At 37.2% G+C, this 17,551-nt stretch overlaps 1 protein-coding gene across 1 annotated transcript in view; it reads right to left on the reverse strand.

Annotated features, from left to right (window-relative positions):
- Positions 1–11,094: 11,094 nt before the first annotated feature.
- Positions 11,095–17,551, reverse strand: part of HFM1 (helicase for meiosis 1) — a 123,721-nt gene continuing 117,264 nt past the window's right edge. The window contains exons 36-39 of the mRNA XM_075540261.1: positions 15,829–15,919; positions 12,394–12,505; positions 12,144–12,298; positions 11,095–11,285 (exon numbers count right to left, since the gene is read on the reverse strand). Of these exons, the coding sequence (XP_075396376.1) occupies positions 11,216–11,285; positions 12,144–12,298; positions 12,394–12,505; positions 15,829–15,919 (428 nt within the window). The 3' untranslated portion in view covers positions 11,095–11,215. The remainder of the gene's footprint in view (positions 11,286–12,143; positions 12,299–12,393; positions 12,506–15,828; positions 15,920–17,551) is intronic.

The following is a 17,551-nucleotide window of genomic DNA, read 5'->3' on the forward strand; positions in this document are numbered from 1 at the left end:
GTTTGTCTTACTTGGTCCACAATCAATTCTCATGGAATCAACAGTCAAGAGATCAAAATATGTATTCCATTGGGTAAATGTGCTGAACAAGAACTCTTTAGAGTACTGAAGAGCAAGTCGGTTACTTTGAGGACTAAGTTGTGCCTGACCCAAACCATGGTATTCTCCATTGCATCATATGCATGTCAAAGTTGCACAATGAATAAGGAAGACTGTAGAAGAATCGATGCATTTGAATTATGATGTTGGAGAAGAATATTGAAAGCACCACGAACGGCTAAAAGGCCAAATCCTGAATCTGTAGTGGAAGTAGTAAGGCCAGAGTGCTCCTTAGAGGCAAGGATAGCAAGACTTCATCTTACATACCTTGGCCATACTGTCAGACTAATCCCTGGAAAAGGCCATCATGCTGGATAAAATGGAAGGGCATCAAAAAAAGAAGAAGGCCCTCAATGAAACAGATTGACCCAACGGCTGCATCAATTGGCTCGGGCACAGGAACAATTGTGAGGACGGTGCAGGCCCGTGCGGCAATTTTTTCTGTTGAGCATCTGGAGTCAAGTCTGCGTCAGAGCGGACCTGTGGTGGGGTAGCTAGAAGGGCTCCATGGGTTTCTGAGACTGCAACTCTTTACTGGAGTAGAAAGCCCCTCCACTAGACATTGAACAAACAATATCAGCTAATGCAGACTTTCCCCTCTCATGACACTGGCATTACATACATATCTTTTAGAGGTCTATTACTAGTTGAAAACACACTCTGAATAATATTATGAAGAATGGGAATTCTAGAACACTTAATTTTGCTCATATGGAACATGACCAAGAGGCAATTGTTGGAACAGAACAAGGTGATATGACGTGGTTTGTGGGGAGGAGATGAGCCAGTCAGGGTAGCAATGGCAAAACATACAACTTTCCTTTAGTTCTTAAATGTTTCCTTCCCCCACTATCATGATCCCAATTCTACCTTACAAATCTGGCTAGACCAGAGCATGTAAACTGGTACAAACAGGAACTGGAAACACAGGGAATCCAGGACAGATGAGCCCTTCAGGGCCAGTGGTGAGAGTGGCGATGCTGGGAGGGTGGAGGGGTGGCGATGCTGGGAGGGTGGAGGGATTACAAGGATCTACATATAATTTCCTCCCTGGGGGATGGACAACTGAACAGTGGGTGATGTCAGACAGTGTAAGATATGACAAAATAATAAATTATTAATTATGAAGGGTTCATGAGGGAGGGGAAGTGGGGAAGGAGGGGGGAAATGAGGAGCTGATATTAAGGGCTCAAGTAGAAAGCAAATGTTTTGAGAATGATGATGGCAACAAATGTACAAATGTGCTTGACACAATGGATGTATGTATGGATTGTGATAAGAATTGTCTCCCTGGTGGTGCAGTGGTAACCCTTTGGGCTACAATCTGCATGGTCAGCAGTTTGAAGAATTGTATGAGGCCCCAATAAAATTATTTTTTTAAAAAAATCAGGAGTGTATCAGAGTTGTATCCTTTCACCATACTTTTCAATCTATGCAGAACACCTAATCAGAAAATTTGAACTATGTGAAGAATGTGGCAAAAGATGTGAGGATGACTCATTAAAAACCTGTAATATGCAGATAACATAACCTTACTTGCTCTGAGTGAGGAAGGTTTAAAGATCTTACTGATGAAGATCAAAGACTACACCCATTAGTATGGATTACAACTCAATGTAAAGAGAACAAAAATCCTCATGATTGGACCCAAAGACATCCTCCTAAAGAGAAAAGATTGAAGGTTTCAAAATTTAATTTGACTTGGATCCACAATCTGTACTCATGGAAGCAGTAGTCAAGAAACCAAATGACACAGTGTATTGGGCAAATCTGCTGCACAAGAGGTATTTAAAGTGTTAAAGAGCAAATATGTCACACTGAGGACTAAAGTGTGCCTGATCCAAACCATTGTACTTTCAATAGTGTATTTTAAAGGTGAACAATGAATAAGGAAGATTGGAGGAGAACTGATGCACTTGAATTAGTGTGCTGGTGAAGAATCTTGAAAGTGTCAAAGCCTGCCGCAACAAACAAGGATCCGTGTCATGTACTTTGGACACATTATCAAGAGAGGACAGCGCGGAGGGAAGGATATCATGCATGCTAAAATAGGGAGTAAGCATGTGAGAAAGAGAAAGGCCCTTGATGAGACAACCTGACATCGTGGCTGCAGCCGTAGATTCAAACATAGCTGTGAAGATGGTACTGGAACTGGCAGCGTCTCATTCTGTTGTAGAGTTGTTAAGAGTTGGAACTCACTGACAGCATCTAACAACAACTCCTTGATTAGTGTTGTCATCTTTTAAAAATTAAAAACAATTTTTAAAAATACTTTTATTGGGGGCTCTTACGTCTCTTATCACAATCCACACAATCATGCGTTGTGTCAAGCACATTTGTACACTTGCTGTCCTCATCATTTTTAAAACATTTTCTTTCTACTTGAGCCCTTGGTATCAGCTTCTCTTTTTTAAAATAATTTCGTGTTATCATCTTTTTATACTCTACATTCTGATGTTGGTTGTCAGCTCATAAAGTTCACAATCATGTCCTTCTTGTGTTGGACCTAGCTTTTGTTACCCTCGGGAGTGTGAGAAAATGAATGCCCCACTGAAATGTTCTACTTCCATCCTCCTACCTGTTTGATTGTGGGGAATTCTTCTACTGTGCTCCATACTATGCTGGCGCATGAGGAAAACTCTATGAAGCAGTGTCTCCTTTTCCCTACCGCTCAGATACCACCCACCACGGTTAGCTTTTTCTCTTACACCATTAGGGTAGCAGTGAGGGATAACCCTGGGATCCTGCTACCTTCACCAACCAAACAGGAAAGATGAAATTTCTTTTGGTTTTGGATCTTGTCTTGCATTAGGCTGCATCATTCTATAAAGAACCAACACCAGTCTCTTCTCTCTCTCTCTCTCTCTCTCTCTCTCTCTCTCTCTCTCTCTCTCTCTCTCTCTCTCTCTCTCTCTCTCTCTCTCTCACACACACACACACACACACACTGAGAGGTATCTGTATCAAGAAAATGGCTCACAGAGTTGTGTACAGCTGGGTAAGTCTAGTCTAGTTCAAGTCTGAAGGTCAGAGTTAAGCTGAAGGCTTCTCCTGATGCATGTAGCTGTTGGGGCTGACAAACCAGGAAGGGCACCAGAAATCATGAAGACAAAGTAGGAAGACCACAGGCTCAGGGGTGCAGAGGTAGATGAATTCAAGTTTGGCTAGTCAGATGGCAGGCAATATGGCAGGTTGTTGGCTCAAGGCCAATGAGTCAGATTCAGAATCTGGACCTAGTAAGAAGCAAGCTAGCTTCCTCACAGCATCTCCATATATAAGAATTAGACCACACCACTGAGGAAACTTCTTTTGAGTCTCATCAAGGCTATGACCCAAGTAAGGTGGTTTCACTCACTCTAATCTTGTTAAAATTCATTGGCTGCTCACAGCATATCCTATTATGGTGTTGATCAGATTGCATTATGTAACATCACAGGGGATTATTAGGCCCTAACTGCTAAAGCTGACCAACCCAAATCCAACTATGTGACATCCCCAAAATGATGTTGAAGGGAGTGTTCTATTGTTCCCTACACCTACCCCACAGTTTACTTTAGAATAAGTCCCAGAGGAAGTGGGACACAAGTACTTTTTCAGGCATTCAACATCTGTGCTATTCTTCCACCTGCCCCCCCCCCCCTCCATGACCTTCCTTTTCTACAGAGCGAAGACTGTCTTGGGGATGGAAAAAAACCCAGACTCTGACCTACTAGGTATTTTCTAATTCTTTTATCTCAAATCTGGATCTTGGCTTTTGGAGTAAAAAGTCAACGATTTGACAGCCCTTCCTTTAGGAATGCCTTCTCCAAGTCTAGCTGCCTCAATGAGGGAAGGCACCAGGAAAAAACGAAACACAACAACCAATAATATTATAATACATCAAAATAACAACTAACTCTACATCAATACACATAAAACTAGGGAGGGATACGTACTTTTTCCTTTCTGTCTACACCTAATTTTAGATGCCTAATAGTAAAATATTTTAACTTTCCATGAGGAGGTCTTTTTTTCTCCATTATTAAGAAAATGAGAATGTCCTTTAAAAACACTTTACATACAATTGATAACTGATTGATATCATCATTTCCTTTCCACCCAAATTGTAAATATTGATACAGACAGTACATATATGTCTAAAATCAACCTTCCAGGTGAGCATACTTATACTTTATCTTCAGTCTCTTCCCTCGCTTTGCGTTTTCCTTCCATAATCAGTCTGTCAGTCTGTGCCTTCAGCCATCTCTTGCTCTCCTTTAAATTTACTCCATCATCTCACTTCATCCTTTTTATAATTCACTAACCCATAGGTTTCCAAATTTATTTAGCCTACCACTTCTTTTTCAGATAAAAAATAATTTACTCAGGGTTTCCTTGTCAATTCAAAACTTTTGTACTATAGCCACATAAAGTGTAGGTATCTGTTTTTGCAGCCCCACACCCTGGATCATTCCATTGCCCTATCACTCACTTTGGGAAACACTGCACTATCCAAAAGAATACGTAGTTCTTTTTTTGGGTAAAATTTCAGCATGTCTGCATATTACCTTTTTAAGAAATTCAGATGCTATGCATTTTATGTATAGTCTAGACAAACTAGAAATTAGAAACATTTGGTAAAACAATTTGCTAGTGGTATTAATTTCTAAAGCCCTTGATAACTTCAAAGGCTCATATATTTTCATTGCATTTTGATTATCTTACCTGAATCATTGTGGAGCCCCTGGAAACATGACCTGGTAATTCTCATCCTGGTACTAGCTCATGGAACAATGACAAGATGCAGCAGCTCTGTAATCACTGTTTGTTGACTGGAAGCACAAACTATATATTTGACTATTTTCATACAATGACACATATCCACACCATTCTCATCTGCCTATGTACATAGTTTTTGTCTGCATATTACAAAAGCATAAATGTGCAACAGCTGTGGATAAAATTGTATTTAGAATTGAGCTATTACTTCATAGCTGGAAAAGATTCATTACTATATTTAAAGCAGAGAGTGGAATGAGGTATATTTTATACCAAAAGAAAAACAATGACAAGAGTGGGCATGAGTCCTAGCCAGTAAGTTTAAGAACTGAAGCAAGGAATCAGTGGGGTTCCACTTCTGGTTCTACCAATAACTGAGCAATGGGCAAGTCATTTAATGTTTGGGAGACTAGGTTTTCTTTTCTTTAAGTGGAATTTTTGAACTAGACACTCTAAAGCTTTTTTGTTCCTCTCCAAATATTTCCATTATTTGAAATATATCATTTAGCATCAGAAAGAAAAAAATGTATTTTTAAAAGAAATTAAACTCTTGTAGAAGATTGGCCACTAGAAAATGTTGTGCTGAATTTCTTTAACATTTCTCCCCATTTTCTATCTTTCAAATGGTCCACACTTTGTTTCTAAACTGATCAATATAGTAATGAAATAAGAGATAACTTTGTTGTGTGTAAAGTTTCTTTTTGTTTGTTTGTTTTTAAACATTTTATTAGGGGCTCATACAACTCTTATCACAATCCATACATATACATACATCAATTGTATAAAGCACATCCGCACATTCCCTGCCCCAATCATTCTCAAAGCATTTGCTCTCCACTTAAGCCCTTTGCATCAGGTCCTCTTTTTTTTCCCCTCCCTCCCCGCTCCCCCCTCCCTCATGTGCCCTTGGTAATTTATACATTGTTATTTTGTCATATCTTGCCCTATCCGGAGTCTCCCTTCCCCCCTTCTCTGCCGTCCCTCTCCCAGGGAGGAGGTCACATGTGGATCCTTGTAATCAGTTCCCCATTTCCAACCCACTCACCCTCCACTCTCCCAGCATCGCCCCTCACATCCTTGGTCCTGAAGGTATCATCCACTCTGGATTCCCTGTGCCTCCAGCCCCCATATGCACCAGTGTACAGCCTCTGCCCTATCCAGCCCTGCAAGGTAGAATTCGGATCATGGTAGCTGGGGAGAGGAAGAATCCAGGATCTGGGGGAAAGCTGTGTTCTTCATCGGTACTACCTTGCACCCTGACTGACCCGTCTCCTCTCCTAAACCCCTCTATGAGGGGATCTCCAGTTAAGGATTGAAGCCATCTACTGTCATAAGACAGTAGTTCAGGCAAATGCCAGCTTAATTTGAATTCCTTTCAAATAAAAATTAATAGCTACAATATATAATACACAAGTGATAATTTATATATATTTTTGTAAATCTTTGAAAATACAGTGGGTTTTTGGTCTTGCTTTGTTTTGCTGAAGCCTGTAGGGATTTTTTAAGGCATCTGTTAATGTGAAAATAAGCCAGACAAAGATTGCTCTTTTGAATTATCTGCTTTTATTATGTTAATTAAAACAAAACTCTATAGAGCATCTAAGTGCCTCTCAAGCTACAGGAAAAATATCCAGCTGATACATGAGAATATGAAGATAATTTACACAGTCGGTGAAGGGAACAACCTATACGGAAAGGCAATTAAACAAGAGCGATATCTCCATATTATATTTAAAATAGGGAATATACATGCAGAAAATCAAGTAATCATCATTACTCTTACACTTGTCTGCTTGAATAGATCCTCTTAATATTCTGATGTTGCCCGTTTTCATTTTCTTACCACTTTAAACTTGTTTCAAGCTTTAATATGAACATAATCACCTGAGGATCTTGTTTGAACACAGATTTGTGTTCAGAGGTCAATAGTGAGGTCTTAGATGCTACATTTCTACCCAAATCCCAGGAGAGTCCGTGTTACTGATCTTCAGAGCAGATTTTAATTACTGGCAGGCAGGAGATGAGATAGTAAATGACAATAAAGCTTGTGTTGTTTTGTTCCACTAGTTAAGCAAAACCCAGAAAGAAATTCTCAGGTTACTCTGGGCTTTCCAATTTGTCCTTTCTCCTCTGTGAGTATTCTTTCCCCCACAAAAGTAAAAGTTCTTAAATATGTTAATTAAAACATAACTCTATAAGAGCATCTAAGTGCTTCTTCTCAAGCTACATAAAAAAAATACCCAGCTGATGCATGAGAATTAAAAAATAATTTATACAGTTGGTAAACAATCTATACTGAAAGGCAGTTAAACAGGAGTTTTATCTCCATATTATATTTAAAATAGGAAATATGCTTGCAGAAAATCAAGTAATTATCTTTACTCTTTCAGAACTTTTTTGGTTACTTTAGGCTCCATTAACTGTCCCGACACACACTATTATCTAGAATTCCACAGGTAAATATTATCTACCTAACTATCAACCAAATCAAACCCACTGCCAAGTGGGTTCCGATTAAGGGTAGCCCCAGAAGACAGAGTGGATCTGCCTTATAGGCTTTCCAGGGCTGTAATCTATTATGGAAGCAGATTGCCACATCTTTCTCCTTTGGAACCTCAGTGAGTTCAAAGCAGTCTTTCAATTGGGAGCCAAGCACTGTAATTGCTTACCACCAAGGCTTCCATGTAAACACCAGCTATAAGCAAAAAAAGTCCCTGAGGAGTAGATTCCCACTCATGGTAACCTCATATGAATCAGTAGAACTTCACTGTGACCAATTTTCATGGCCGTGACCTTAGGTGAGCAAATTGGCAGGGTGTTCTTCCAAAGGAATTATTTGGAAGTTGTCAACATTCCTATTAGAAGGCAAGCAACTGACATCTATAAGGACTCTACTTCCCCCCAGGTTAGGGGCCCTCAGAGAGTGGTTTCCCACAGTGCTTGATCAGAGTTGTTTCTAGAACTAGTGTCATGGAAGACACTCTGACTGTCTCAGTTAAGGAGTAAATTGTGCAGAAGTTTAAAACAGTGCATAATCCAACAATCATTTTTATTTGGCTTTAAATGTATTACAGAATTTTCAGAAGATTTGTTTTCTAATTACATTTCTTTAAAGTAATATTAAAATGGATTTGTATGCTTTGAACACATACCAACTAAAAGTATTAGTTAAGAAAGGGATAAAGGCCCTTTTCTGCCTGTAAGTCTGAGGGGGGAGGTCTAGGATACATTTCCCCCCACCCAAGGTGATATAACTGTGGAAAATCAGGCTTTTTGGTCAAGTCCTATGTAATTAGGTCTCAAATAATACAAATGAATATTCTATTGTTTCACTTATTCCCAATGGATCACTTAAAATGCTGTTAAGGACCTTCTTGATTAAGACAGAACTTTTAGGGGTAAAAAACATAATCCAACAAATATTTTTTGTTTGTAAAATCTGCACGATATGGTTCAATCTATATACTAAATAAATAAACCCATTAAAGTTTAACTTGCAAAATAGAAAACTATCAGATTATTCACTTCATAAAAAGAATAGTTATTGGACTCCTTTAAGAAATTCACTTATGTAATACAGTTTTGAATTATATATATTTTACACACAATCTTTCATATAAACACTTGCATAAAATGAAATGTCTACGGTAACACTGATGATTTGTTTGTTTTTTAAGAAATAAGATTCCAGTATTTCCCAAATTGACTTGATCATGAGAATCTCCTAAGTGCTTGTTAAAACTAGAGAATCTCCAGTCCTCTCCCTTAGTGATTCTAAGTAGATCTGAAATGAGGCCCAGGAATTTGTATATTTAATAGATTATTCAAATATTTCTTCTGATTATGTAAGTTTGAAAAACATTAACCTACTGAATAACACTAACATTTCTTAGTATAGCACCTAAAGCCCTCCACAGTCTGGCTTTAAGGTCTATTTCAAATTTACCCCTTACAAGATTAGCGTCTGTTGAATATTATCAATTATTCCTCAAATTGGTACTTTCCTTTTGAGAAAAAGTTCTTCTCAAGCTGTTTCCACTGCCTGAAATGTCAAAATCCTACTTACTTTTAAGGCTCAACTCAAATGTTAACGTCTCTATAAAGACCTCCCTGACTCCATAGTCAGGACTCTATTGACTGTCTTATGCAGTTCCACAGCTCTTTAGTTCTCTTTTGCAATGATTCTCGAAGTGTGGTCTCCGGATTAACTGCATCAGCATAACTTGAGAACTTGTTAGAAATGTGAATTCTCAGGTTCTGATGCATTCTGAAATTTAAGAACCACTGCTTTAATGTATTCTGAATCTTATTATGACTTTCTTCAACTTTTCTACTAGAATGTAACATAAACTCCAGAGAATCAGCTATGTGTTCATTCTTTTCATCCTTTATGCTGCCAACTAGTGTATCCCACTGAGTAGACCATAAGTCTAAATGAACTAGCTTGATATTTCTTAGTGTGCTTGAAGATGAGTAGATTGTGGTACACTAGTTTTTCATTGTAATGGTATTTAATAACCTTTAAAGGTTGCAGCATGATTGATTTGGTAGTAGCAACATACCACTTGTGAAAATAAACACAATAAAGGAACTGGCTGCCCTTAGTTTGCAATGTAGAAACAAAGCCTCTAATTTTTGTTGTAAGTTTTAAGTCGATGTTTAATCTATATGATGCTTCATAAACATTTACTAATCAGGATAATTGCAATCAGTCCTGGAAGCGTCTCTTCTTTACTTATCTTGCCTCTAAAGGTTCTATGTCTAGAGAAATGTTTTTTTCTAAAATGTTTTAAGTACTTCAACTTCATTTATAAATAACTCACTAGTAAGCATTGTGCCTATGTGCTACTTATAATAATTAAAATTTGATGTATAGTTTATTGGAAAAATGGATAATAGTTTTATATACTGGGAGGAGGGAAAGTATTAAAGGCAACAAAAATGAATGCTGTTATATGCACAATCCTGCCTAATGAGCTCTCAGTGGCTCTTTGGATAGGCGTGCAGGCTGAGTGGGTAAGAGCAGCAGAATGGCAGTGTGGCCACAAATACATACAGGTTTGACAGAGGACATGTGTACATGGATATTTACTTTGCTGTCAATATACCCATGAATGTGGTAGAGCATACCGGAGGAAAAATTATGACTAGTCCTTAGATATTAAAAAAAAAAAACTTCTTGAGGGAATGAGTTCTTGAACATGGGGTAACAGGCATTGGAGGACAACAGGGTCAACTGGCATAACATATTCCACAAAGACAATGTTCTGCACTCTACTTTTATGACGAGATATTGGGGCTTGAAAAGCTCATGAGCAGCTATCGAAAGTGCAATCATTGGTCTCTCCCTCTATGGAGGAACAAAGAGTGTTGAAGATCAGAGATACATGGATTAATGGACAATGTGAACATCAGTCTCCATGATTGTGAGACCAGAAGAATGTGACAGGGACACAGTAGTAGGTCTTGAATAGAGCGGGAGAAAGAGGGGAAACACAATTTTAAATCAAACAGACACTGGGCTTACAGGTCTGAAAGAGACTGGCGGGTCTGCTGAGACGATGGTCTAGTCACTCTTCAGGTGTGAACTGAGCTCCATCCCTGTGGTTTAATTTCCAGTCACACACTAGAAAGTCTATAAGGGGAACAGTAATGGTAGTGAAGTACACACACTTGATAACACCCAGCCATTTGAGATTAAGGGGGCAGCATTTGTTTAAGGAGAAAGTTCAGAACAGTTAGGAGAGGAGAAATGGAGACAGGGAAGGGGAAGGATGGTTAGTGTTGCATTGAAGGGATTGCAATGGCTGAGATGAAGCACAAAGTGTCCAAATAATTCAATGTAAAACTGATGATCTCTTCTTTAAACCTTCACCCAATTCACAATAAAGTTTTAAAAATCAATGTAACACGTTTTAGAATTTACTACATTGAAAAGAAGCTAAAAGAAAGCACTCTATATGAAGACATTTATTGTTGTTTCAAAGTTGTTAGAAGAGTTTCAATAAGCTGTTGGAATCTTAAATACCATTAGTAAAACAAAAGACATCAGAACAATCACTAGACCCACTGCTTTTACAGAGCAATTTTTCTTGTTATGAAAATATAAAATGAGTTTTTAAATTGGTTCCCATCAAAATCTAATTAATAGCCAAATAATTATCAGCTTAAAATTGTGAAAGTGATGTTTCAGAAGTTACAATGGAAAATAAGTTTATTCAAATATCTTGTGGTAAAAGTTGACAAAACTGATCAAATACAAGAGAAAAAAAGTAAACATAACGAACTACTTTAAAAGTAAAAAGCCTGCTTTTGTGATCAGATTTCTTTATACTTTATCTTTTAAAATTTGTTTGTTTTAGAAAATGCCATCAAATATTCCCATGAAAGACTTCCTGTCATCAGCTGCATCATCACGATGATACCTTCTGGGGGTGGGTTGGGAGAAAAGCAACCTAAAATTAACTTTTTATAACAAATTATTTTAAAATACATAACAAATAATGTAGTCACTCACTGTCCTTAAGTTGATTCTAACCATCAGTGACCCTATTTACTGTAACAGTGGGTATAAAAGGAATAAACGTAAAGATTGTCATAAGGGTAACCCAGCAAATGAACTTCAATATGCATAAACTTTAATGTCTGTAGTCAGGGGAGGAGTTAAACTTTGGAAAATGTAGAATGGAGTTGACTCTAAGACAACAGGTTTTTTAAAATGAGGAAAAGTACAGGCCAGGTCTCTTAGTAATTTCTTTAAACCTACTAGAAAGTAATGCCTTTTAATCAAAGTGTGACCAGGTCTATAATCTTAGACACTTCAAGAGACAATTGCTACAAATTACACAGAAAAATTACCAGCAACGGATAGCACTGATTAAGCATAGTTCAATTTTTTTATTGAAGCTTTTAAATTGTGTAAAAACTTGTTAGTTAAAATGTAATTAAAATTTTGGAAGAATGAATTCATGCTATGTGATTGTACTTTATATACTCAATTATTCTCAAGTAACTTTATATTTCATATGACCAATATATTTAAATTAGTCAAAAAGTTTATCAAGTCAATATGATTTTAAATAGCAGCTTTAACATATAATTTTTTGAAAATACAGATGTTTGATGTTGTGAATCGCCTCAGATTATTAAAATTTTAATGCATTTAAAATTTTTTAATGTTTAGGTTCTAATCTTTAAAATGAGCCTAGAACCCAGGAAAAAGGAATACTGAAAATTTTCTAAGATTTTATTGATAATACCTTGAATTGTCTTTAAAGAGTTCTTACCTGAAATCAACCTCCTTTTTACATTCATTTTTTCTAATAAATAAGTCCAGTTCAGGGGCAGAAGTTGAATAACTTAATTTCTCTTCAGGGTATGGGAAGTGTAACTTTTTAATCTCTGGTGAAAGACTTTGTTGTTGCTGTTCTTGTAAATAAACCTATATTTTGAGGTAAAATATAACAATCATTGTAAGTTTACATATTCAGGCAGAATTTTAAAGAAGAACAAAGAAGTGTATCTGTATCTTCTTACAATATTTGTAGTTTCAGCTTGTTGAGGTAATTTCATCATGGAGGATGCACTGAACTTGGAAATAGTAGAATTTGATGAATAAAGATCTGGTGCCTCGTGTGATGAAACAGAGCTAAAAGTTAAAATTGATTATTTATAAAATCTGATAAAACAAGAAAAACAAACCATTCTAATTTGGGTCAATAGTTATTCTTTTGGAGATAATAGTGCTTTTTTTAGATTAACATTTCTCACATGTATCATAAAAACTGAAGCTATTCCTTAAAATCATCACGAACTTGGTATTTTTCCTTTTCTTTAGCTAACATGACAACTTAAATATTCCAAATAGGGAAGAAGTCTATTTTAAGGGACTATAGAAATAATGATGAACCAGTTTTCTTTAAAATTAAGTTTTATGCTTAGTTATCTATCCCCCAGCAGTCTATCTTTTAAAAATTTCTTTGGCTTAACTTTTTTTTCATTATGTATACATCTTTATATTTTAAAAATGTAAACCATAGGTAAAATTAATTTAAAAGTATATTATACACATATGTAAACATAAATAGTAAACTCCCAAATATTCCTTTTTCTTTTTAAATTATCAATTATGGTTCCATCTCCTGGAAGCTTATAATTTTATCTTAAACTACCACCTAATGTAAATTCCCTGAATTTTGTCTCATTGGGTGAAGCAAAATTTAATGTTGAAGTAAAAAAAAACAATAACAACTTTATTGTGTTAAAGGTGAAAGTTTACTCAGCAAATTAGATTCTCATTCAACAATTCACACAGAGATGGCTTTTTGACATTGGCTACCATCTCACAGAGTGTCAGCACGGGCTTCATTTCCACTTTGCCGGTCCTGCTTCCATGCTTCTGCTTTCCTTGTCCCCTTTTGCTTTCTCTTCCTCACTTGTGGGTAAATGTTGACATTTGGATAGTTGCTATTTAGAGAATCACATTCCTTCTTGGCCTATAACATGAACAATAACACCTAGGAGGTGTTTGGGTGTTACTGGCCTGTAACATGAATAATAACACCCAGGAGGTGTTTCTGGTTTGGGACCCTGTCACCTAGGGTCGCTATAAATCCGAATTGATTCTATGGCAGTGAGTTACAGTAAATGCTATAACACACATAATTTTGCAACAACATTTGCAAGCCAAAATATGTGAGTGATTACGTAGGTAGTGATTATATATATATATACACCATAGGTGTGGAAAAGCATATGGAAGTGCATGCCCATGCATTTATAGGTGTATTTGTGAGAGATACATGTTTGAAGATGCTGTATATTATATTTAATAAAGCACATAAATTTAGCTAGAGATGCTTTCTAGAAATATTCAAACACTTTGTGAGATGCATTTTCGGGTTTGAAAGCTCCGGACTATAGTGTTTTGCAATAACATCCTAGTTTGGTAAGCAGCATCAAGGGCTTTAAAAGCTTGCAGGCAGCCATCAAAGACACAACTATTGGTCGCTTATCTGTAACAAAGGCAAGTGAAGGAAATCAGAGACTCACGGAAGAAATTTGTTCACAGGACTAACGGCCTCTTCTAGCATGAGACTGGAAGAACCAGCTGGTGCCTGGCTACCACTACCAACCAAGAAATAATAGAAGAGCTGGTTAGATTGGGAGGAAAATGTAGAATAAAACTCAAATTCATAGAAAGACCAATGCTACTATACTGATAGAGAATAGAGCAAAGCTTGTTAAACTCTAACTGAATGTGAGGGTCAAGGAAAAATTTGCAACAGTGAGATTTCTGGACATGAAACAACCAAATATTTCAAATCAAACTGGTAATGTATCCTAGGTGTTTCTGGCAACACTTGCCCATGTTGCAAATCTCTCCGGAGAAAACGGATTGCAAGTGGGAACGTTTAAGATACCCTCGACCAGAGGAATCCGGACATAGTGCCCTAACACATCTTTGGGACCTGGAGCCACAGGTATTGCAGAAGGCACCTTCCAGCCCAAACTGCCATCGATTCATTGTCAACTCATGGCAACCATTATAGTCAAGGTAGAATTGCCCCTGTGAGTTTCTGAGACTGCAACTCTTTGTGGGATTTTGAACTGCTGACCTTGCAGTTAGCAGTCCACAGGGTAAAACTGCACCTGTAGCTAAATCACAGGTGTAGAAAGCCCCATCTTCCTTCTGAGGAGCGGTGGCTGGTAGTTTTGAATTGCTGACCTTAGGTTAGTAGCCCAATGCATGACTCACTACACCACCAGGGCTCTTATAGCATTAACCATAGTTGTCCTTTACCCTTGTGTTCTTCTCAGTGTCTTTATCTACCTTGATAATCATGTATTAACTTCAAGTAATAATATTTTACCCATCCATTGCTAGGCTAGAAAACTTGTATTCATTAATTCTTATATTTTTCCTCAATATCATACATCAATTGACAAATCCCATCTGCTTTATCTCTAAAATGTTTCAAAATTCCCATTCTACCTCTATGTGTCCATCACTCTTAGTTTGGTTCTCATCAAACCTACCTTTCTCATTAGCCATCAATGGGGTGAATCTAATCTCTAAAATTTACTCCATATATCATTGCTATCAATTTTGTCCCCTGTGCTTAAATACCTTGGGTAGCTCTTTAGTCCTTACCATGGAGGTTAAAAAACTAGTGACCCGAGGCTATGTCACGTCTATGGACACTTTTGCAGAGGATGAAGGGAGGTGCTGTACAGCAAATAATATTTACAAAATTAGTTGTCAAATTTTTAAATTTAGGAGGTGTCATATAAAATTTCAGATTCCTAGCTTTTCTTGTCAACTTGTCAGAATATTTGACAACACCAGATTTATATTTCCGGTACAGCAGTAGTTAAATGGAGCAGAGTAGTGGTTTGTACCCTTAGATGTGGTTCTTTGCAGTTTGCCTACCAAATCTGAAAAGCGTTTGAATTTGTGCTCCTGACTTACTTGAGAAAGCACATGTGATTAAGCATGGTACTCAAAGCCCTTTTTCCCAGTCAGGTCTTGGTCATCTTCCTTTTAATGCTGCAGACATGCATACTCCACTCTCCCGATACTTGGTCTTGGTATATATTTTTCAAGCCTTATTTCTTTATAGATGTGTCTTTCTACCTGGAATCTCATCCTATTCTTTTTCATCTGACAAATTCCTATTTATATTTCAAGGCTTCTAAAATATAAAGTTTCCTTGGTTCCAGCTCCAGAGACTATGATCCAATAAGTGCAGAGTGGAGTCTAGGAATGTGAATTTAAAATACACCCCCTAGGTGATGCTGTTATAAGTGGTCTGACAACAGAACTTGGAAAAAACATAATTCTAAGATTAAGAGAGCTTAAGTTGGATAATACCGTACACTTTTCTGACATCAAATGACTTGATCCCATTACCAATTATGTCAAGATGATATAAAGTTTCAAGCATTCCAAATCACAACTCTAAAACTTGCCTTTTTGATGTTTCTCTTTTGAATTGGGTCTTTGACTCTTGGAAGGTTAGCTTGTGTCCCCTGGTACATGAACTCAAAGTATTTCCAAATCCTAGGTAAGGAGATAACATTTTCAAATAAAATGCCAGAAAACAGTGAATGAAGATTTTTACAAGTTTCACAAAGGCTCTCTCTAATAAGATCTGGTTAAGGAAAGAATAAATAATTCTTGTCAACAATCAAATAATTTATGTAAATGGGTAAGGGAGGAAACCCAAGGAAGTTGAACTCTAAAGCACACAGGTAAGCATCTTCAGCTGCAAAGGAAGCAATAACAAAACATTCATAATTGTTGCAGGGCAGAACTACTCTAAAGGGTTCCCAAAGCAGTAAATGTTTATGGAAGCAGACTGCCATATCTTTCTTTGGCAGAGTGGATAATTAGGCAGTCAATCCTATGTCAAACCCACTCCTATCAGGGCTTCTTAAAGGATGCAAAGTCACTGTTTTAAACTAAAATTTTTAATTTATGTAAACAATCAGGTCTAAGTTCATTCAATATTTCAATGGTATGGGCGTATGAGGTTCATTTAAAGTGCTCTATAAATGAAGGGCCTGATGCTAACTAAGTAAACTAGAGGATCAGGGAAAAAGAGGAAGGTCTTCAATGAGATGGATTAATTCAGTGGCAGTAGGAATAGGTTCAAACAATAATTGCAATGACGGGACTGGGCCAGGCAGTGTTTCGTTCTGTGGGACACCGGCTAACTATGAGTTGAAGCAGCCTCAATGGCACGTAACAACGATACAAATGGAGAAGGGGGAATAATGGCATTATTGTGGCTGATTCCCCCACTGTCAAAGCTATGGCCTCATCGGATATGGCTCCCTACAAGAATCAGTACACATTGCCTGTGAACCTGCAGTACTTTTGAACGTTTCACCTAGGTTTGGGGACTGGTGGTTGTCCAATGATATAGGAAGCTGTGCCTATTGACCCAATATCATGGGGAATATGGAGCCTTGATGGCATAGTGGTGTTGGGCTGCTCACTGAACATCAACAGTTCGAAAGCACCCGCTGCTCAGAGGGTGAAAGACGGGGTTTCTACTCTGTAAAGAATTAGTCTTGGAAACTCACAGGAGCAGTTCTACCCTGTCCTATATGGTTGCTATGAGTTGGCATCAACTAGATAGCAGTGAGTTTTTAAGGAATTTTTTGAGGGTTCCTTTGGAAGGAGTATTTACTTTTTAGCAAATTCTTAAAGCCCTGAAACAATAAGGTTTGGACCACTCACTGTTTCCCTCTGGAAGATTCTACTTAAAAAAAAAAAAGCATGGAGCATATTCTACTTTTTAAAAAGAAGCATGGAGAAGGTAACTATAATTGTGGGACTAGGTATTTGTACTAATAAGGTTCAGGGATTGATATCCCTTTCTCCTTCCTCTTGGACAAGAGTATCTTCATCTTACTGGGATTTTAACTTTTCTACTTCAGTGAAATTGAGTGAATTATCCTGTAACTCAAAGAACTACGTCTCATTATTTTTGGATTGTAGATGATTTAAATAAATATTTACTACAAGACAGATTAATCCTTTTCACTTATTCCTACTAGAAATAAAGGCTGTATTTCTTTTCTTGCTAGCATTACAATCATTTCAAAAATGAAATAATTTTGTTCTTGTGAAATATTAGCAGGTCATTTGTGCTCTCAGAATAGAGAGCAGGATAGTCTGTTTTAT

The sequence above is a fragment of the Tenrec ecaudatus genome, chromosome 1 (assembly GCF_050624435.1).
Source record: "Tenrec ecaudatus isolate mTenEca1 chromosome 1, mTenEca1.hap1, whole genome shotgun sequence".
NCBI classification, from domain to species: Eukaryota; Metazoa; Chordata; class Mammalia; order Afrosoricida; family Tenrecidae; genus Tenrec; species Tenrec ecaudatus.